The following is a 22,751-nucleotide window of genomic DNA, read 5'->3' as shown; positions in this document are numbered from 1 at the left end:
ACTGTCTTCCAGGTATTATAGTTATTTGCATGTCTAGGTTAGGGTATGGAGATTTAAATTTAATCAAACAGTGACTCTTAGAAATGACATGTGCTTAATAGTCAGAACTCTTGCAATTGAACAAAACTGTTTAAAAAGTTAATCATATTTATTTGTTTAAATGCCTGTGGAGTAAATTTTGAAATAAGTATCAAGTTCAATGGAATATTAACCCAAGTGCAGTTTTATAAGGTAACAGTCTAGGTATCTTGTGAACAGCACCATAGCACAAACCTCTACTAGAACTATCTACAACACTTATTCTCAGCCTTGGCTATGAATTTTGATACCTGAGCTCAATCTCTAGAGATTATTTAGCACAGCAATTAATACAAGAATATAATTTTTTAATTCTAATATGCACTATAAGTTGAGAAATAGTGAATTATAGTTTACTCTGTTCAAAAACATGATTTTCCAAAATGTCAGCCTCTTGAGTAATTGAAGAAGTCAAGATAGAAACAATAGCTTACCATTATCTGAGATTACCAGACAGGCAAACACTAAAAAGAATGCTAGTATCGAAGCATTGAATAGTGTTTTTTTCAAACTGTTGTTACTACTCATTCATGGATCATGTAATTAACTTAATGAATCATGTCTGGCACTTAAGATAATTTTTAAAAGGAAAGGAAAGAGAGAAGAGAGGAGAGAAAAAGAGGTCATTGCATCTAGTGAAGAAAATAGAAAACTTAATATGTGATTATTGAATCACTATATAAAATGCTTTTCTTACACTCTCCTGTACTGTTAAGGGGGAATTTAAATGTGCACAACATTTCTTGAGGGCCTTCTGGCAACAGGGGTTTAAACCCTTGAAAATTTTCACTTTGACCTACATGTTCCTTATCTATGAACTTATCCTAGTGAAATACTCTCTCAAATGTACTTGTATGTGGGAATGTACATTCCTTTGTTGTTTACAGTAGGGAAAAAATTTTTAAATATCCAAACATATGGATTATGATTGAATACATTATGAGTTACCCATGTAATAAAATACAATGCCTCTATTAAAAATAACTGACTGTGGATCTATCTCTACTGATTTGGAATGATGTTCAGTTGCATTAGAAAGAAAAAGCAGATTACAAGGTTAGGCACTGTATAACCCCACTGCGGTTAGTATGTATTTATAAAGATATTGGAGAGAGAGGTTAAATGCACAGACTCAGAGCTAGACTGCCTGGCTTCCACATCCTGGCTCTACCGCATCCTAGTTGCATGGACAAGAAGCTCAACTTCACCAATGAAATGTAGATAATTATTGTACCTACTTCACTGAGAATGAGCCTAGTTAATAATTCTCCAAGCAGTACCAAGCACTTGTTAATCACTCAAGGAATGTGAGCTCTATCTATACCAGGGAAAGAATGAAGAAACTCATGTTCTAAGTCCTAACTAACACTAGGATCACTAATGAACTTCATTCATTAATTTACACATTTTGTATACTTGAAATTTTTAATCAGAAAAGACAATTCATGGCATAAAATTAAAAGCATATAATTTTATCTTTGGATTCTACAATGTCTTTAATTTGATGACTTCAGACTAAAAGATGATAAGTATAACTAAAATAGTAATGACAGTAACAACATGTTTCAATCAGATTTTGCTTACTTCTTTAAAGAAATGAGGTTTGAGTGATTTCATGCCCAATCAGGCAAAGAATTCTGCTCTGGAATTTCATTTTCCTGATTTTGGAATTTCTGTAACTTCTGTGACTGGTACCAAGAAATCTGCTTCTGCACTCCCTTCTCTACAGGTGCTCTGCTTTCTCTCATTTTATCAGTCCAAGCAAGGCCATGACAGGAATCCACACTAAATTGCCCCCTTATACAGCCCCCAGAGCTACTCCTCTGTCCCAAAAGCATACCTTAGGCAATTGCATTTTAGTGAAACAAAGATGACATCATGTCCAAAGAAAACAGCGCAAACTTAGCTGTCCTTGCGTTGATCCGTGAGTTATGAACAGGGACCTTATATGGCATTGTGTGTGGGTGGGGAGATTCATTAGGAGAGAAAACCGGGAATTAACCAAAACAAATGGGAAAAAAAAAGAGAGAGATTTAGAAATTATCCATTGTTTCATCATTCAAAATCTACAGTGAACATACTAGTATATTTCCTTCCAGGCATTTTCTTCATAAGTTTTCATAGGTTGCTGCAGTTATATTACAGACACAATTTACTAAACTGCTTTTTCCTCCTGGTTTTATATCAAAAGCATTTACCATGATACCATGCAGTTTTCAAAAACAATGCCTGAATAAAGTTTTCTTGAGTGAAAAATTTAACCATGTCTTTTTTTAATGGCATTCAGATTCTTTTCAAGTTTTAGCTACTATAGAGAGAACTATGAAAAATTTTGTGAAGGAGCTTTTTATGTATACAAAATTGTTCAGCTTTTTTCCACATGTGCAGTCAAAAAGTGAAATTACTGTGTCAAAGTTAATGAGTATTTTAAGTCTTAGGATAGATGTTGGCATATTGCAGTTGACCTTATGTCTAATTACTCTCCTACATTGGAGGTGGCAGGATAAATTTACACAACTATTAAAGAAGGCACTGAAAATATAGATTACTAATTTATATGTAGCCTTGTTCCAAAGAGGATTTAAACCGTTTACAAAAGCAAACACATCTAATCAAGTATTTTTTAAAAGCGGGAGAGTGAGATAGAAGGGTGAAAATAAGAAAAGTAACAACCAGCATTTATTGAATACTTATTGTGATCAGGCACTGTATTAGGTCCATCACATATAATCTTATTTAATTCTCACAGCAAAGAGGAAGGTAATAATATGCCCACTCTACAGATAAGAAAACTGAGGCCTGGAAAGTTAGTAACTTGCCCCAAACCAGTAAGGCACAGAGTAGTTACTTTAAACTCCAAAATTTGAGCTCTTACACAATACTTCATTTGGGGCTACACAGAGATATCTTTATTAGGGGTGCTGCTGCTACTGCTAAGTCGCTTCAGTCGTGTCTGACTCTGTGCGACCCCATAGACAGCAGCCCACCAGGCTATGCCGTCCCTGGGATTCTCCAGGCAAGAACACTGGAGTGGGTTGCCATTTCCTTCTCCAATGCATGAAAGTGAAAAATGAAAGTGAAGTCGCTCAGTCGTGTCCGACTCTTAGCAACCCCATGGACTGCAGCCTACCAGGCTCCTCCGTCCACAGGATTTTCCAGGCAAGAGTACTGGAGTGGGTTGCCATTGCCTTCAAGCCAAAATAAAAGTCTGCTATCCAGGGGTCTATGCAGACAGGGAGACAGGAGACATTAGAAAATTTATAGTGTTCAAAAGACAAACACAAATCAATTTCTTCTAAGTGTGAACATACCTGTTATATCACCCTTTCTCCAGCAATGGATTGTTTTATTTTTAAAAGCATATATTTAAAGACTTCCCAGGTGGTACAGTGGATGGGAATCAGCCCACCAAGTCAGGAGACATGGGTTTGATCCCTGATCAGGGAAGATCCCACAGGCCAGTGGAGCAACTAAGTCCATGTACCACAAAGTTGTTCAGTCGTGTCCGACTCTGTGATCCTGTGGACTGTAGCCTACCAGGCTCCTCCGTCCATGGGATTCTCCAGGCAAGAATACTGGAGTGGGTTGCCATTTCATTCTCCAGGGGATCTTCCCGACCCAGGGATCAAACCCAGGTCTCCCGCACTGCAGGCAGTCGCTTTAACCTCTGAGCCACCAGGGAAGCCCCACAACTACTGAAGCCATTATGCCTACAGCCTCTGCTCCACAGCAACTGGAGAAGCCACCACAATGAGAAGCTCATGCACTGCAACTAGAATTAGCCCCCGCTCTCCACAACTAGAGCAACAAAGAGCCAGTGCAATCAACAATTAATTAATTAATTTTTAAAATGCATATACTTAAAATGTTCACATCAGTGAATGGTCTATCCCTGCCGATTTTAATATCAAGATGTGGCATTTTTCCATATGTGTGCTTATTTCTACATTTCCGTGTCTTCTGCTGTGAATTGGGTAATTTCTTTTTCCTTTTTTTCTCTACAGTCTTTATGATCATACCTTAGAATAAGGATACCAGGTTCTTTGCAGCAAATATGACAATTTATTTAATTTCTAACTCTGAAATTTTATATTACATTCTGTAGTCAAATATTTTTCATTATGATTTTCTTTCTACCACTTAGAAACAGTCTTTCATCTATTAGAAGTCTGACAAATATTAAAACTTACATCAATAAAGTTGTTCTGCAATATAGTATCTGTTTAATTTATCAAGAATGTATTTGGGGTCATGGTGTGAGGTGAGAACTTATACTCTTTCTCTTTATTTATGACTATTATTTATTTATTACATATATTCATTTATGTGCAGCCTTGTTCCAACAAGGATTAATTTTATTTATTATTATTTATTCCTTCTCTTTGTACTGCATATTGAATTCATGTACACATAACATGCACCATTGTTAGGCCATAGATTCTGCTCCAGGAACTGTATCCTTCCATTCCATTACTATTTCTGTGCTACCCTCTGATGATACCAGTGCTCCCTTAAGAAGGCAGTCTCATCCTCCCCCTTATCTTTAGAATATGAGATGGTCTTGTCTGAATATATTTTTAGATCAATTTTGAGACTTTAAATTTGCCAAGACTTCTCCCCCACAGAAAATCCTACTGGGTTCAACTTGAAAATGCATCAAGCCTATGAATTATTTTTGCAAACAGTCTCATCTCCACAGTGGTTCCTTTTTTCAACACGTGGGGGCCTTCCCTTTCTTCCATCCTGCTTTGCCTTGCTCAGTAAAACTGGTGCTTTGATCGCTGTCACATCTGGTCTCCTTCTTCCACCCCACTTCAGTTTCACTCCACGTTCTCCTGTTTCCTCATGCACATCCAAACATAACACAATAGGACTTTCATTTACTACAGATGAGAAATCCTGGATCAGGTCTCATTTACTTAAACAATTAGCTAACAATGTGTTGCCTAAGAGGCATGAGCTATACTAGAAGCGTAGCATTCTCTAAGCCATTTGTTTTTAATCTTATGAATAACCACTCAGAACAGGAGAGTCGTAAGTTCTTTTTAAAGTTACTTGGCTCCATCTTCGAGGTGGAATTCCAATTATTTGGAGTGAAGACAGTTGGAGTCCCCAGAGGCAGGACAAGAGTGAGGCAGGTGCAGTGCCCATGATGCAAAATTCAACATTTCTGGAGGTGCCTCCCTCTCCTCACCCTTGTCCTGGTTCCACCCCAGAAGTCCAGGTGCTGCGTGCCAGGTAGTGATGGCCTGCACCTGGGAGAGAAGACCACCCCCATAGCACTGCCAGGGGCCTGCAGGGGTGGGCCCGTCACCATCTGTGAAGAGCTCTTAGTCCTGCTTGACAGATGGCCCCCATCTTTGCTTATCCAGGTCACTTTTGCATTTTGATAGCAAAAAAACAAACAAACAAACAAACACTAGATCAGTGTGACAGCCTGACACCTACAGGAATGCTCTTACAGGGTCCATGACCATTTGTCTGAACCACTTTATAGGTCAATGGAGTTGTGATCTGCACTCTGGCCTTTGCCACCCTTAACTGTCCAGAACCACCACTCACTTGGAAGAACCAGATAATCCTTGAACACAGGAACGAGAGCCAGTTAAAAACCCAAGAAGAGTTGGAGATAAGCAGAGGAAATCAACTATGATCAAATGCACTGTAAAATGGACATCAGGAGGCTACATATATATGAGGCCTGATTCCATAGTCTTGGTATGCTATTCAAACACAACAAAATAGCTTTTGTTTGGGGCAAGGGGAAATTTATTTAACAATCTTAGCTATGCAGGACACATTCTCATTAATTAGAAAAGGCTCTAAAGTCTGAGATAAAATTCAGAATTAGAGAGGAAAGGAAAGAGAAAAGAGAAGATGGAAGAGGATGTCAGAGAGCAGAAAGCTACCAGGAGGGGCAAGAGGCTCACACAGTGAGAAGATCCTGGGACGGGGAGAGGGTCACGGCAGGACGAGGTGCCAGGCAAAAAGGGCAGGGCCACTCAGTTCAGTTCAGTTCAGTCGCATCTGACTCTTTGTGACCCCATGAACCACAGCACGCCAGGCCTCCCAGTCCATCATTAACTCCCGGAGTTCACCCAAACTCATGTCCATTGAGTTGGTGATGCCAGCCAACCATCTCATCCTCTGTCATCCCCTTCTCCTCCCGCCTTCAATCTTTCCCAGCATCAGGGTCTTTTCAAATGAGTCAGCTCTTTGCATCAGGTGGCCAAAGTACTGGAGTTTCAGCTTCAACATCAGTCTTTCCAATGAACACCCAGGACCTATCTCCTTTAGGATGGACTGATTGGATCGCCTTGCAGTTCAAGGGACTCTCAAGAGTCTTCTCCAACACCACAGTTCAAAAGCATCAATGCTTCAGTGCTCAGCTTTCTTTCTAGTCCAACTCTCACATCCACACATGACCACTGGGAAAACCATAGCCTTGACTAGACAAACCTTTGTTGGCAAAGTAATGTCTTTGCTTTTTAATATGCTGTCTAGGTTGGTCATAACTTTCCTTCCAAGGAGTAAGCGTCTTTTAATTTCATAGCTGCAGTCACCATCTGCAGTGATTTTGAAGCCCAGAAAAATAAAGTCAGCCACTGTTTCCACTGTTTCCCCATCTATTTCCCATGAAGTGATGGGACCAGATGCCATGATCTTCGTTTTCAGAATGTTGAGTTTTAAGCCAACTCTTTCACTCTCCTCTTTCACTTTCATCAAGAGGTTGTTTAGTTCTTCTTCACTTTCTGCCATGAAGGTGGTATCATCTGCATATCTGAGGTTATTGATATTTCTCCTGGCAATCTTGATTCCAGCTTGTGCTTCCTCCAGCCCAGTGTTTCTCATGATATACTCTGCATGTAAGTTAAATAAACAGGGTGACAATATACAGCCTTGACGAACTCCTTTTCCTATTGGGAACCAGTCTGTTGTTCCATGTCCAGTTCTAACTGTTGCTTCCTGACCTGCATACAGATTTCTCAAGAGGCAGGTCAGATGGTCTGGTATTCCTATCTCTTTCAGAATTTTCCACAGTTTATTTTACAGTCAAAGGCTTTGGCATAGTCAAGAAAGCAGAAATAGATGTTTTTCTGGAAATTTCTTGCTTTTTCAATGATCCAGCGGACATTGGCAATTTGACCTCTGGTTCCTCTGCCTTTTCTAAAACCAGCTTGAACATCTGGAAGCTCATGGCAGGGCCACTCATTGCAGGGTAACCACACCAACCACACATATTGCTCACAAAGAGCCCCCAGGTGACCTCGCAGTACAATAATTTATGTATTCTTGCCTGGAGAATTCCATGGACAGAGGAGCTGGGCAGGCTACAGTCCATGGGGTCACAAAGAGTCAGACATGACTGAGAAACTAACACTCATGCAGCAATGACCTTCTGTCTGCAAGAAAGTTGAGACACACATGCCCCTGCTTGAAGGAGTCACGCTACTTTTTTTCAGTATACCATTTGTCTGTAAAATAGGAGGCTATTGAAGTAAGTAGAGATGTCAAGTCATACAAGAGACAGCAATCTACCTTCTCCCACACTCCAGGCTGTCATAAGCTCTGTGATGTGACAGCTATGCTCTCTGGCAGCCAACATTGACCTGCATCTCCAGAAGCTCTTCGCCAGGAGCACCCCCAGGATGCCTCATCCAGCCCTGTGTGTGGCTCACCCAGCTGTGACCTTGTCTTCTGTCATGTTACTTGAAAACCTCTTTGACCCATAGTAGTTGATCAAATGTGCAGAAGAGTGTGCTCGACCTGCCACACACATATGTATGTGTGTATACACGTCTACAGATAAGCAGAGAGCTGTATATTCAAGGTTTGGGGTACGCTGAGTTGCCTTCAGTGAAAACAGCAGAGGAGAAGAATGTTAAGTTCAGCAGGTAATCTGGTATTTGGAGGCACCCTGTAAGTCTGACCAACAACTTCATGAAGGGCAGCAGGAAGAACACCCATCCGACAGGTCCTGACGGAGGGAACGGACAGCCAGGGAGGCCCTCCTCACAGGAAGTTTGTTGTGTGTGGAGAGCTGGTCCAGCTGGGTCTCCCAGTTCCAAATACCATGTGCTCTATTCTGTGTGTTCAGTGTACAGACAAGGGAAACCTGTGCCTGGGACCAAGAGGTCATCAGCATGTATTTGCTGAATAAATAATTCCCATCAGGCATGTTAAAGTAGTTGTTGACACTTAAAAAAGTTAAACTTCAGTTACCTAGACCTGTCATTCACCAATCCAGAATTATCCTTTTCTATTTCACACAATAGAGATGATACCTTATCACTGTCATGCCAACCCATTCACTTTTTAAAAATGGGTTATAGGTTTTTATCGAGAAATAATTGACATATAACACTGCCTAAGTTTAAGGTGTGCAACGTGCTGATTTGATTCATTTATATATTGCAGTATGATTACATTAGCTAACAACTCTGTCGAGTCACAAAATTATTTCTTTTAGGGGATAAGAATATTTAAAACCTAGCCTCTTAGCAACTTTGGAATATATAATGGCACCCCACTCCAGTATTCTTGCCTGGAAAATCCCATGGACGGAGGAGCCTGGTAGGCTACAGTCCATGGGGTTGCAAAGCGTCAGACACGACTGAGAGACTTCACTCACTCATAATCACTATGCTGTGCATTAGATCCCCAGGATCTATTCATCTTCTAGTTGCAAGTTCATGACCTATTTAAGTGTGATTGGCTTGTGAAAGATGAGCCACACATGGGGAAACAGAAAAAAACAGAGCTGCCCTTTCGTTTTGTTTTCCCAATACCCAGCAGACAAATTACAATCACATATCACTCAAGTACTACAGAAATTAAGCTAAGTTAGTACGATTCCAACACTAGTCTGTTGGAAATCATACTCTAGGTCAGAGCTATATTTTTATCTCCCTACAAACAATATGGAGAACTCAGGTATATATATATAGGCTATGCCATGCAACATGTGGGATCTTAGTTCCCCAACCAGGAACTGAATCTGCACTTCTTGCATTGGAAGTACAAACTCATAACCACTGGACCACCAGGGAGGTCCCAGGAACTTGTTTTAAAGACATATTATGCGCCCTACCTCCGAAGATTTTTAATTTAGTGGGTCTGGGTGGGCCCAGGAACTCCTCATTTGTTTAACAAACATCCCAGGGGATTCTGTTCTGGGAGCCACTGGAGATGATAAAGCAATGCCACCTGGGTTGAGTACCAAACAGTGGTCCAATACCCACAGTCCCCAAGTCCATTAGCTAATTCAAGGAATAGCACAGGTACACTCTCCTCAGTTGCTATAAAATAACAGAAGTCTGTTTCACATTTCATTGTTAACCTCGGCTTTTCAAAATTACATAATACTCGATGGAGGTTGGGGCTTCCCTAGTAGCTCAGATGGTAAAGCATCCATCTGCAATGCAGGAGACCCAGGTTCAATCCCTGGATCAGGAAGATCCCCTGGAGGAGGAAATGGCAACCCACTGTAGTATTCTCGCCTGAAGAATTCCATGCACACAGGAGCCTGGTGGGCTGCAGTCCATGGGGTCACAAAGAGTCGGAAACAATTGAACGACTAACACACACAGATGGAGGTTACTGAAACTGTCTTGAGCCAAGATATTTGGTAGGCATACAGTAACAATTTTTCAAATTAGCCACTGATATCACGATTTTAAAGATGAGGAAATAGGTTTACAGAAGATAAGAAATTTACCCAAGATAACATAGTGAGTAAGTGTCCAAGCTGGATTTCAAACTCCTAAGTCTGTCCAACCCCAAAGAAAAAGTTATTCCAGACAACTAAATAATGCATCATTTTCAATTCTTCTGTAAGAACTCATGTCCAGTGATTTCGGATATTCTTTACAGGTGATTCATTCATTCCAGTTTCATAGGCTCATAACATACTAAATGTCTTCCATTCTAAGAAAATATTAAGATTTAATAAGAAGAAACATCATTTGAATAACAGTTTTCAGCGGCATAAAACTCTACAGTAAATCCGTACATTGAGTGTAAGATGCCTCACAATTTTGGAAATGTGAAAATGCAAAACTAAATAACAACGAGGAAGAGAGGGTAGAATCTGTGGGGGAAAAAAAAACATACTACAATTTATGGCTAGTTTACTATGCAGCCTCTGGCTTACAGCGCCACCTGCTGTAAAAAAGTGGCAACTGCATGGGCCCTCAATGTCCACACTGGTCTGAGGCTTGTTATCTCTTTATCACCTCGTTTCTAACAGTAAGTGCCAGTATCAGATATAATATGTGGCTGTGGAACAAAGGTGAAAATAAGAATAAAAATAAAATTTTAAAGGAGGAAAACTAAAGAGAATGGAAAGAAAAAAGGAAACGAAAAGTAGGGAGGCTGTGCCTCCTCACGAATCACTGTGTCATTAGTATCTCTTTTCTTATGCATCAGGTATTCTGCATGTTTGATCTCCAATCTATTTGATTTCTGATCTTACACCGTCTTGCCTTTTTCTTTTCTCAGTCTTTTCAAAGAACAAGCTTTGTTTTTATTGACCATCTCTATTACATTTTCATTTCTACTTCACTTATTTCTGCTCATCTTTGTCATTTGCTTCCTTCTACTTACTTTGGGTTCTTACTTTCCACACCTCTGCCATGTAATTTTAAAGTACAGAATTCCAAAGTGGAAGGAGATAAGACCTGGCCCTCCCCTCTCATTTTATAAAGAGGCCCAGAGGGAACGGGCATTTGCCTAAAATCCTCCAGCTGGGAACAGAGCTTCCACACTCTCCATTCACTGCTTCTCTTCTCACACCACCACTCTCCTTCCTTCTCTCTCTCCTCTCCCATACCTCTCCCTCAGCCCGGAAGAGAAAAAGATAAGATTTTTGGATTGATAAAATTCAGAAGAAATTGATAAATATCTTCCTCAAAAGAGTCGCATGTAAGAACTTAAAAATCAGAGCACATCTGTGTTGGTGGGTTTCCTGTTGTTATAACACAGCGCGTTTAGTTCAAAGGGTGTGTGCGTGCTCAGTCATGTCTGACCCTTTCCAACCCCACGGACCCTTTCCAACCCCATGACCCTTTCCAACCATGGAGCTCCCCAGGCTCCTAGAATACTGGAGTAGGTCACCATTTCCTTCTCCAGGGGATCTTCCTGACCCAGGGTTGAACCTGAGTCTCCTACAGCTCCTGCATTGGCAGGTGGATTCTTTACCACTGAGCCACCAGGGAAGCCCAATCCAAGGGGAGGGCTGCCGATTGAATAAGAAGACGGAAATGTCACAAGTAATCAAACACAGCACAATTTTATAAAACAAAATTCAATCTGCCTTCTAGAAGTTTATGCTGTATTTATAAAAATTCTGATACTTAGATTATTTGGAAAGAAGCAAAAATTGATGGTATCTTAATGAATCGGGTATCAGTGTCAAAATGCAAAGGTAGTCTTACATTCCAGGTTAAACAGATGAGCACTTCTAGCCATAAAACGTATTGAATTGTGGGTAAAAATCACTGGTCCTGTAGGGTTAAAAGGGAGCTGAGGTTTTACTTCTGGGCTCACGTCCTGCTACCCCTGGGACTTCAGAAGCCCTGGTGGCCTCGAGGGCCAGGTATCTTCCTCCCTCTGCCAAGATCTTGGATAAGAAAGACTATGAGGTTAGTCATTTACATCTAGTAAGGCGATATTGCTCAAGTGCCCTCTCTAGGACTGTTTGTATTTGAAGTTCTCCTTCAGTGTGAGTTTTCTTATCTAAGAAATATGAGGTAGCTTTGATCAAGGACGTAGGTATGGGGGGACAAGGGGTTTCCAGGTGCTCAGAAATAATTCCATCCAAGACCCTGAATATTTCAACACAAGTTTGCCATGTCCTCCAAAAATGTGTAGTCCCCAAAAGCACTTCCCAAAGTAGCATTAGAGTTGTTAACACACATACACACATGCACAGTGTGGTCTAGTCTCTAATATACTGGTACACAGTGTGATGCTCTGAGAGGGATATGGAGAATAATACTTCTAAAACATATTCAACCATGAGACATCTTCTTCAAGTAGCATCTGGAGGTCTGTAATGAGTTAAATAATGTCACCGCTCCCCCCAAAATAAAGATGCCTCAACCTGGAACCTCAGAATGTGACTTTACTTGGAATGAAGATAATTATGACATCAATCTTGAGATAAGATCATCCTGGATTGATTAGGGTGGGCCTTGAATCAATGATGAGTGTCCTGTCAAGAGACAGAAAAAAAGACGCATGGCAACCCAGAAAATAAGGCCACATGAACACGGAGGCAGAGGTTGGAAAGACACAGCCACAAGCCAAGGGACGCTGAAGTCCAGAAGCTGAAAGGAAGGGCTCTCCCCTGCCAGGGCCTTTGGAGTGAGTATGGCCTAGCCGAAGCCTCGACTTCAGGCTTCTAGCCTCCATAACTGTGAGAGAATAAACTTCTGTTGTTTTAAGCCACCAAATGTGTGGTAATTTATTGCAGCAGCCTGGGGAAGTAACACAAGGCCTAACATTCCCCCAGAACATGCAAGAGGAATCAGTTCATAGACTTCCTTCTGCTCAGTCTCCAGCCCCATCAAAGAACCATTCTGAAGGCTTTCTGACGGTATTGCCATTAGAACTCATTATTCACTGTAAGACAGAAAAAGAAGAAAATGGTTTCTGAAAACATACATGGACATAATAGGCTTTGGCAAGAGGTATCCTAGGGACAGGAACAACTGCTTGGTAAGAGGAAGTAGGAAGTGTCTCAAAGTCATTCATGGGAAGGCTCTGCCTTGCACAAAAGCAGAAAACTGGGAGGTGAGAGATCTGATTAATATACAAATAACATTATAATTGGACTAAGTGAAAGTCAACAAATGAGAGCAGTCAGCCCCCAGCAGCACAAGCATTTTATCTTCCACAACATTTGAGAACCCTGGGATCTGATCCTTCTGCTCTTTCATATTACAGTCAGAAAGTCTGTGCTGAAATTGATTGTTATGAAGAACCAGTCTCAATTTTAAAACCAAGCATGAAAAAAAATTTTTATGAGTTAAAAAAGTTCCGAACAACTCTATATCATATACCACCATTTTTGTAACATCCCCTAAAAAGCAAAGTAAATTATACAAAGGAACAGGACAATGTGAGGTGAGTATGCTCAAGCAAGAGACTGATGAAATTCAGAGAAACAGTTACCTCTGAGATTGAAGGTTTGGCAGGGGTTGTGTTCAAGGAGGAAGAGCACGGTAATATTCTAACTCTGAGATTGGCTGGTGGGCTCAGAGTGTTCATGTTAACGTGCATTATAACTCATACATGTGACATATATAACATATGTGTTATATACAACTTTATTATGCAATACTTGATACATTTGAAAGAATATATTAACCTAAAATATAAGGGCTTCCTGGTGGCTCAGATGGTAAAGAATCTGCCTGCAATGTGGGAGACCTGGGTTCGATCCCTGGGTCGGGAAGATCCCCTAGAGAAGGGAATGGCTACCCACTCCAGTATTCTTGCCTGGCGAATTCCATGAACAGAGGAGCCTGGTGGGCTACAGTCCATAGTGTTGAAAAGAGTCAGACACGACTGAGCGACTAACACACACAAAATATATATAGCCTTTTACAAGAAAAAAATTAATCAAACTGAAAGCCCCTCAGGGCTTGAGGACAACTGTGTTCCAAAGACCACATTTAGGGGGAAACCTGGCGGCTTGACGGTCTCCATGGCTCACTTCCCCATAAGAGTTTTCTCACTTGATTCTTGCTGTCTCCACCAAGCCCGGCCGCAAACTTGTCACTCTTGCTCCCAGCTCTTCGAGATACAAGGATAAAACCAGCCTCTCTTCCTTCCAGTCCTCAGAGCAGAGCAGGCAGGGGAGCATTCTCCAAAAGCTGTCCTAAGTGAGGGTGAATGGGAATGACAGAAGCATAGCAGGACAAGCAACAGCGTGCTGCAGCAAGCCCAGCCCCACACAGTCTGCCCTTAGTCACCACACCCCCTCTGCTTCCCTCCTTCTCTGGCTGGCACCCCTCCTTCAGTCTTGCTACACTGTTTGGGGTTGTCTGTGCAGGCCCATGCATCCAGCCTCTGTCGCTGCTGTGTCCTCTGCCTAGAATGCCCTCCTCACCTTTCCCCGCCTTGCCATATCTTGTTCATCCTTCGCCTCTCCACGCAGGCAGCCTTTTTCAGGAAGGCTTCAGGTAACGTCAACTGGGTGAAGAACCCTTATCACTTGTCTCATATCTCATCACCAACCCCAAGTGAGCATGACCTTGAAGGGGCAAATCTTCCTGCTTGGTGTCTGCACACCTGGAGTTGACCAAGTCCTGGTACAAAGCAAATGCTCAGTCAATCCTTGTTGAAAGGAGATGTGCTAAAATTAGTCAAGATCCCAGAGACCAGATGTCAGTGCAAAGCTCTCAAGGAGAAAAGAAAGACTTTTCTGAGCCTCCAACTTTTTTATCCTGAAACTACTTCAATCCAGCTCCAAAGGGCTGGGACTCCTTTGCACACATACCTTTCTTGGCTCCCTTCCCCAATCCCCTTCCCAGCCCCCTGGCCAAATGGCCTTTTGCAACCCCCTTATCTAACAAGGGCATCTTGAGTGATTCCCAGACAAACTAAAAAACCAAAGTTCAAACCCAAGACCCCCGTATCCATCTTATTTCTGGCTTCTAATCTGAGGGATGTCTTCACAACTGATAGGAGAGGCAAGATGAAGAATGATCTGGACCCTCAAGCCTGAGTTGATGGTCACGGTCCCTCTGGAGCCTCTACTAACTGTCTCTTTAATTGAAGTGAAGTGAAAGTCGCTCAGTTGTGTCTGACTCTTTGCGACTCCATGCATTATACAGTCCATGGAATTCTCTAGGCCAGAATACTGGAATGGGTAGCCTTTCTCTTCTCCAGGGGATCGTCCCAACCCAGGGATCGAATCCAGGTCTCCCGCACTGCAGGCCTCTCTAAGGTGAGCCCTAAGTCCTAGAAAAGAAATTTCGTTATCATAGTCTAACACCACAGTATTTTAACAATAGGGTGTCAGACTATGGTTTAAAGGACGCTGGGAACTCGGCCACAGGAGCTGGTGAGGAGAGGGAGGAAGCTTGAGAAAGAGGAATGAAGGGTGGGAAACCAGACCTTTCCCCGGTGCTGGCCCCCAAGCACAGGATCACTAAGACACACCAGCTGAAGCTTAGCTCAAGCCTTAGTCGGCACCTGGAGACCTGACCTAAAGGGTCTCCTTTCAGGTCAGACACCTGAAAGTAAAGCAGGCTACTTGAGAGCTTCCAGTTGCATCTCTGGCTGACTGGGCAAGGAGCAAGAGCCCAGCATCTGTGGAGAGCAGCTAGAAGTTCAGGCAGGTGCCAAAGCCTTTGATAAGAAGCAGAATATCAGGAAAGACAATCATGAGAAACCTAGGATTAGATGGGTGAAGAGGCAGCGTGAGGGAGGGGATACATAGATTCACACAGAAGAGGAGAAAATGCTATGCCCAAAGTGCTACAGAAAAACTGGGGGTCCAAATGGAGTCAAAGAGGAGATTGAGGGGCAGGGGAGCCATGAGAGCTGGCACCTTGGCTATACTAATAGGTTGTGTCTGGAGATATAACTGTCTTAAAGGTCCAGCAGGGGATGTTGCTCCTGAGGAATGGAAGGGGTCAGGCTGAGCCTCGGGCGAGGCAGTAGGGAGTTAAAATGGAGAGAAGGCAAGTATGTTCAAAAACAGGTACATGCATATAGTACATGTTAGAAGCTTCCTAACTGGAGGCTAGGATGTGGTGTGTGTGTGCACGTGTGTGTGTGTCAGTGTATAACATATAAAAGTAGAGAAAATAATGAACCTCCATCCATGGAGACTTCCCCCAACTTCTGCACAACTGCTGGTCAATCATCTTCCCCCCACACCTCCACCCACTGCCCTCTGCCCTGAATTTTTAGAAGCAAATCCCAGATATTGTATCATTTTGTTAAAGTTTCAGTATGTAAATCTACGAGATAAGGACTTTCCTTTTTTTATATAATTTTCTTTATTCTTGGTTGCACTGGGTCTTCGTTGCCACATGCGGGCCTTTCTCTAGTTGTGGCGGGTGGGGGCTACTCTCTGGTTGCAGTGCACAGGCTTCTCACTGGGGCGGCTTCTCTTGTTGCAGAGCACAGGCTCAATAGTTGTGGCGAAAGGGCTTAGTTGTTCCGCCATATATCGGATCTTCCTGGACCAGGGATCAAACCCCATGTCTCTGGCTTTGGCAGGTAGATCCTTTACCACTGAACCACCAGGGAAGCCCAGGACTTTCCTTTATGAATTAACGCCAATGACACCATCGACATCATCAGATCCCCAAATTCCTTAACAGAAATACAAGTTACCAAATATCCAATCAGGATTCACATTTCCCAGATGGTCTTCCGAATGGTTGTCTTTCCTTTTATTTTTCCAGTTAGTTTAATCTGGGTCTAAATAATGTCCATACATCATTAGTTAAAATATTCCCCAAGTCTCTTTTAATTTACAGGTTTTCCTTCCCTGTCTTGTTTCTGAAAATTATTTTGCTGCTGCTGCTATTGTTGTTAAAACACTAGGTTGTGTGTATGCAGGAGGTCCCATTCTTGGTTTTGCTGATGGTATCCCTGTGGTGTCATCTGACTTGTTTTCTCTGTTCCCTATATTTCTTATGAATTATAGATTCACGCGAACTCCTCTGGCACAACTCTTTCACAGGTGCAGTGTGTTCTTCACTGAGAGGATGCTGATGTCGGGTTGTCCCTTTTTTTGTTTCAGAAAACTGTGAGGTCCTAAATTCTATCATTCCTTTGGCACTTAAAAGCCAGAATACTTCTATAAAGAGAAACCTCCTTCATCCGTTACATGATTACCCTGATGAATGGTTCAGGTAGAAGAGACAGGATATGTGCTTGATTCTTTCATTTACCAGTTTTTGATAATGAGTTAGTTCCCTAGAATCTTCTAAAGGCAATCAATGAGGCTTTATTTTTGTTGAGTATTACTGTGAATTTATGAACATGAATATATTTGATGTATTTTAAGGATAGGATGTTTGTAAGATCTTTAAGGTCTGGTATAAGACGGGCCTTTCAATGCAGGCAGCCTGATTAGACTGGCAGGTTTGTCCTTTAACAGTTGAGGATGGGTGGACCCAGCAGGGGGCAGGTTTGAAGTGAGCCGTGAATGGCACAGTCCTGTGAGCAACCAGTTGACTGATGTATGGTTCTGAGGAGAAGCTGTAATTCTGACGAGAATTACTTGAGTAGTCAATCTATTGCTCCAAAAAGTGGATTTTTAAGAAATTCCTAAAACAATAAAAATATTTGGCTTGAGACTTGCCCTTTAAATCTGAGGTTTATTTCCTTCTTTACACCTTGAAATTTATTCCCATTGTCTTCAAATATTTCTTCCTCTCTGTTTTTATATCATTCCCTTTCTATTCTAGTTCTATTCTTGATATTAATTAGAAATTTTAAAAATAGCTGCCTTATTTGCTGGCAAACTGCTGAAACTACTCTTTCCAATCACTGATTCCTCTTCAGCTACATCTGCTGCCGCTGCTGCTGCTAAGTCGCTTCAGTCGTGTCCGACTCTGTGGGACCCCATAGACGACAGCCCACCAGGCTCCCCAGTCCCTGGGATTCTCCAAGCAAGAACACTGGAGTGGGTTGCCATTTCCTCCTCCATCAGCTACATCTAGTCTATGGTTTATCCATATTATTGATAAAGAATATTCATTCTATTATCATATTCTTCATGTTTAATGTTTCTATTCATTTTAGTTTCATGATTTTTTCCTGACCTATATTGCTATTGTCATTCCTCACTTTCTTAAATATATTTATCATGCTTATTTAAAAATCTTGGTCCATCCGTTTTAATTATTCAATTATTATTCAATTATTCAATGTATTTCAGATGGCATACATTGTCCAACTGTTGTCGTTTTATGGTGGTGTTCCATAGACTACCATATGGTAGTCTAGTTATTTGGCCTGTGAATTCATGTCCTCTTGGAATTTCAGCTCCTCTGATAAACAGGTATCCAGAAGGCCCAGGACTTAGGAGTGGGAGGCCGCTGATGGGCCCAGAACCAAAGTCTCAGGCACAGGAGAGCCACTGTGTGTCCCTCCCACTCCCTGGCTACACCAGATCACGCCCCAGCCAGGTTTCTGCCCTCAGGGAGAAGCAGGGCTGAAAAGAAACCCTAACCTGGCAGCCCTGGGTGTGTGCGTGGGGGGAGGAGAGAGTGAAAGGGGGGCAGGGGCCCACCCTCAGTGTTTAATGTCCCACCCCAACAGCACTTCTGTGTTGGTCAGCTATTCCCAGGGAGGACTCCCACCAGTGGCTTCTGAGTTGTTACCATTTCTTCTGTGAAGAGCGATCACTGGGACAGAGCGGCGAAAGCAGAACCTGAAGTCTGGTTCATCCCACCTAACTTTGTGGCGTCTCCTCCTGCCACCCACCTTCTACATGTTCACAGACTAAGGCAATCCTTAGATTCCCCAGCCTTTTAATTTCTTTTTTACTTCCCAGAACCTGCGGTTCTTCCAGCTGCTTTAGTTTCTCCACGCGTCGTGGGAGAGCAGCCCTGGGCCGCATCCTGGTGTTAAGAGAACCACCTTGACAACCCCTCGAGTCTCGGGGTTCAGCTCTCCTAGCTCTACAGTTTGCTGTCTGTGTGTCCCCGAGCAAATTACATGGCTACTGTCCGTGCCTCGTTTTGCCTCATCTGTAGATTGGGGCAATGGTAGTTTCTGCCTGGTTGACTCTTTAATAGTGCCTTTGAAAGCGGTTAGAACAGAACCCGGTACAGGGCAAGGGCACTCACCTGTTAGCTATGTAGATGTAATTCGGCATTCCACCGTGGCCCGCCCTCTGCAATGGTTTCCTGAGACTTTTCTTGCTCTCTGCGTAGCCGCAAGCTAATCAGGCCCCAGCGGGGGCGCGCGCAGGGTCGTGGCGGGGCCAGCGGGGCCCTCACACTTCAGCGGGCTACACGGGCAAGTCGGGAGTCGCACCGCGCGGTGGTTTAGGCGAGCGGCGAAGAGCCCCGGCCTCGGGGGAGGTGCGAGGGGACTCGCGAGGACCGCCGGGTGCACCCGAGCGGCTCCGGGTGCGCGCGGGGGCCGGGGGCCGCTCAGGATGGCGCACAGGGCGAAGTCCGTGGCGCCCGGAGGCTGCCGCGGGGCGGCGCTGCGCCCCTTCTCGCCGGTCAGCCGCCGGGCCCCGAGCCGGCCCGCAGCGGGCTCAGCGAGGGCTCCCAGTGCGCGGCCCCCGGCGCGAAGGGCAACATGCAGTGCCTCGGAGCGGAGCACCTGGTAAGGCCCGCACCTGGCCCCAGGGGAGGGATCGCGCGCGGGGAAGGCTCGGGCCCCTCCACGCACCTGCCCCGCGGGGACGCTTCCGCCTCCCGGGATCCCGCGGACCGACCTCCCGCCCCTGCGCCGCCGCGTCCCGGGGGCACCTAGCGGGGTAGACCTCGGACCCACTCGGCTGCTGGGGCGGAGGCTCGGGAGAGGCTGGCCTCCAGGCGCCAACTTGGGGCGGCCTCTAGGTGCGCCTCCAGGTAAGGACTCGGCGGCTGGGAACTTATCCGCTCCGCACACAGCAGGTGTTGCAAAGGCTTCGCGAACGCTTCAGGCGGCCACGTTTAAAAAAAAAAAAAGTTACTTTGAACAGTCTTCGAGTAAGTTTGGGCTCATTTTCTAGCTCGGGACCTAAATATATGATTATCCTCTTTTCCTAAACACTCTTCCTTCTTTTTCTGGAAGGATTCCGCAGAAAGAATCCCCACGCAAAGACAGTGGCGACCTCAGATTTATAGGAAATGCACAGATACGGCATGGTTGTTCCTGTTCTTTCTCTTCTGGACTGGTTTGGTAAGTGTGGGTGCCTGGCAGGGAAGAGGCCAGAGTGTGGGGGGTGCGTGTGTGTGTGTGTGTGTGTCCCGAAATAGCTGTGCCCCAAATATAAATCGCGTCCCTGGGCGGGGGTGAAGTGAGGTGGGGGTGAGGGTTCCAGGTGGTACCAGGTAACAGGTTGTGTCGCGGCTAGAGACGTTTGCCACAGAGCAAACAGCAGTTCTCAGAAGTACCAGTCAGGTATCTCTTAACCTTTTAGGCTCAGTAGATTGGAGAGGTGGGCTTATTACTATGGGCCACTTCTAACACAAGACGCCATTAGGAAATGAGAACCACCGTCTGCAGTGGGATTGCCATTCAATAGGCCTCTTAGTACCAGCCCACTGAGGGGGAAGTTCTTTTACCATCTGGTCTCAGTCCCCCTAATAAAATGTTCCTCTCACAAAGGGATATCCAGGTAAGCCTAGAAATAAATTCCTCTTACTTTAGCTGAGTGTAACATGCTCTTGGAATGTTGTGTTTAGCAGCTAATAGGTAAACAAGCCTTTGCTATAAACCCTCTAGTTGGATAGGTAATAAGGTTTTTGCCCACTCTAGTTATCAGGTGTGTGTGATTGCTGATAGACCTTCCATTTTAGTTCTGGAAGAGTCTCTTGGAAGCTGAACCTTGATGCTTTTATAACTTATTTTACAGTTGTATGTAACAGCAGAAAAAGGCTCACTCGAGTTCTTAAAAGATCATGTTCATGAAATCATCCATTTCAGATGGAGGCATGCTGTTTCTTCATGGTAAATGATTTTAAAGCCTGACGGTGGCTACCACGTAATTACCTTTGTTGAAAAGACTTAAATTTGAATAAACCCTAAAATATGAATCTCTTTCCAAGCTAGAAAGGCATTTACTCACTTGACTTACCGACTGGTTTCACACAGATAGGTGAATAATAGGCACAGTGGAAGGTTGGACCTTAAAGGCATAATCAAATGTTCTGTGTTGCCTCTATAATGACCCTTGGAGCTCTTCTCTAGGAGTTGGGGAAAACTATACCTATAACACCTCCTCTTAAACTTTCCACAGATGCTGGTGTTTCTTTCTGGGTCTGCTGTTGTATAAATGCAGGAAGCAGCTGTTCTGCCAGTTCCTGGCTGCTTTGAACTTGGACTGTTAATGATCTTCCCTAGCCTCTCCACAGCTCAAACCCAGTGCCTAACTATCAAACCTTCAGCCAGCAGTTGTCTGGGGAAAGGATTTATAGATGGCCCATCACAGCTCAGAGAACCAAGAACCATCCGAGAGGTGGCACAAAGCTGGAAATGGCTTCAAATTTACATATCATTTGCAAAATAAATCTGAAAACTTCAATGTACCCATGTTCTCTTTGCTATATTAAATTTGAGTAATGATAGTTCTTCCTTAGGTGACTAGCTTTTATATCTTTTGCAATATTTTTTTAAACCACAGCCAAGAGGGCAAGGATGTTATTCTGCCTCTGCCGTTCGGCTTTCTGGTCTTTGTTATGACATCCTGACCAGGAACACAGCCCATGCTGGATGGAATTATTGATGGTGCTGTTCTGAGCTGGGGCTGAACAAAGGAGGTTTGGGGTGAGGGACCAGAATTATGAACCGGGACAGTCTATTGCAAACAGAATGAGTGCCAGCCTTTCTTTATATGTGCATAGACAGAACAGAACCCGCTCAGTTCTGGGCCATCTCTGCCTGTGCTCCCTCCCCAGTGTCCTCTCCCACCTTGCCTTTTCTTACTCTTCCACCAAGACTCCTTTTTCCATATCTTCCCACAATTGACTGAAACCTGCTTGATAGCTCCACCGTAATTGGTATACCCACCTACTGTTTGGAATTGCAATTGTGTGTTTGAAGTTGAAAGAAAATTTTAATGGTTTAATGTGGTAGTGTGACAGGGACTCAGGATTATCCAAACCTCCCTCCAGCCACCAGCCCCTCCCACCAAAAAAACCCTTCGCCTCCTGGGCAGGAGCTCCCCTTTATTATTAGACCTCTGCTGATCTGGGTGGAAGACCAGGACCCCTGTCCTCGCTGTAAGTCTAAAACCAATCAGAATCTGACCACACTCCGAAAGGAAGAGCAGGAAGGGGACCAACTGAGGACTCGGTCAGCCGACAGTGCCAGCCACAGGGGCACACACCCACCCCCCACCTGAAGCCTGAGAGTAAAGGCTGAGGGACCTGTCCGCGTGCACAGGTGACGCACTCGTCCTGGAGTCTGACCTCGAGGTTGAGGAGGTGCTGGTAGAACAGGTGTGGCAGAGGCCCTCCTTCCCTGGGACGTCAGAAGGTTCTCAGCCCTGAGCCCTGCCCATCTTCTAGGCTGAGTTCCTTGGGGGCTCGATTTTGTTTCCATACCCCTTAGTGGGCACTTTAAGACTGTTATTTTGATTCCTGAATTAGTAATGAATGTAAAGTATCTGACACGTAATTGACTTTGGGAATATGTACTTTTGGAACATCTGGTACCACAGTTATTTTTTCCAAATATTGAATGGTATTTTCTGTATTACAGATTGAGAAATTTATGGTACTAAGCTTATATTATGGGAAGATACAGATTCAATCTGAGTAGAGGGCCCATCAATGCATATTAAGGGACTAGTCACTTGAGCTGAAATTTTAAATATTCCACATTCATTACGAAATTGGACAAAAGTGACTACAGATTGCATGATGTTCTTGTCCAGCAAAATTCCTGAGATTCCTTCTGTATTTTAAGCACTTATGCCAAAGCACCATTCTCTCACTTGTTACAGACAGTATTTTGGTATTTTTCAACTGTGTTGC

The 22,751-nt window shown here is 43.7% G+C and overlaps 1 protein-coding gene and 1 long non-coding RNA gene across 12 annotated transcripts in view; one reads left to right on the top strand and one right to left on the bottom strand.

The window, feature by feature from the left end:
* Positions 1-9,427: 9,427 nt before the first annotated feature.
* LOC138987228 (uncharacterized) lies at positions 9,428-19,035 on the bottom strand. Its single transcript, XR_011463667.1, has 3 exons — positions 18,903-19,035; positions 14,195-14,393; positions 9,428-13,963 (listed from the first exon to the last, which is right to left on the bottom strand). It is a non-coding gene; the product is annotated as an uncharacterized lncRNA (long non-coding RNA).
* Positions 19,036-19,067: 32 nt separating this feature from the next.
* SLC44A3 (solute carrier family 44 member 3) overlaps positions 19,068-22,751 on the top strand; it is an 86,388-nt gene continuing 82,704 nt past the window's right edge. For 4 of the 11 annotated variants that reach the window (XM_070367639.1, XM_070367638.1, XM_070367636.1 and 1 more), the window contains exons 1-2: positions 19,068-19,392; positions 19,846-19,953. In XM_070367639.1, the coding sequence (XP_070223740.1) occupies positions 19,217-19,392; positions 19,846-19,953 (284 nt within the window). In that variant the 5' untranslated portion in view covers positions 19,068-19,216. Of the gene's footprint in view, positions 19,393-19,462; positions 19,761-19,845; positions 19,954-22,751 lie in introns of those variants that run through there. The other 7 variants (XM_070367640.1, XM_070367637.1, XM_070367643.1 and 4 more) reach the window with 6 other exon arrangements.

This window comes from Bos mutus, chromosome 3 (assembly GCF_027580195.1).
Source record: "Bos mutus isolate GX-2022 chromosome 3, NWIPB_WYAK_1.1, whole genome shotgun sequence".
Classification (NCBI taxonomy): Eukaryota; Metazoa; Chordata; class Mammalia; order Artiodactyla; family Bovidae; genus Bos; species Bos mutus.
This window is presented reverse-complemented; position numbering and strand designations above follow the sequence as displayed.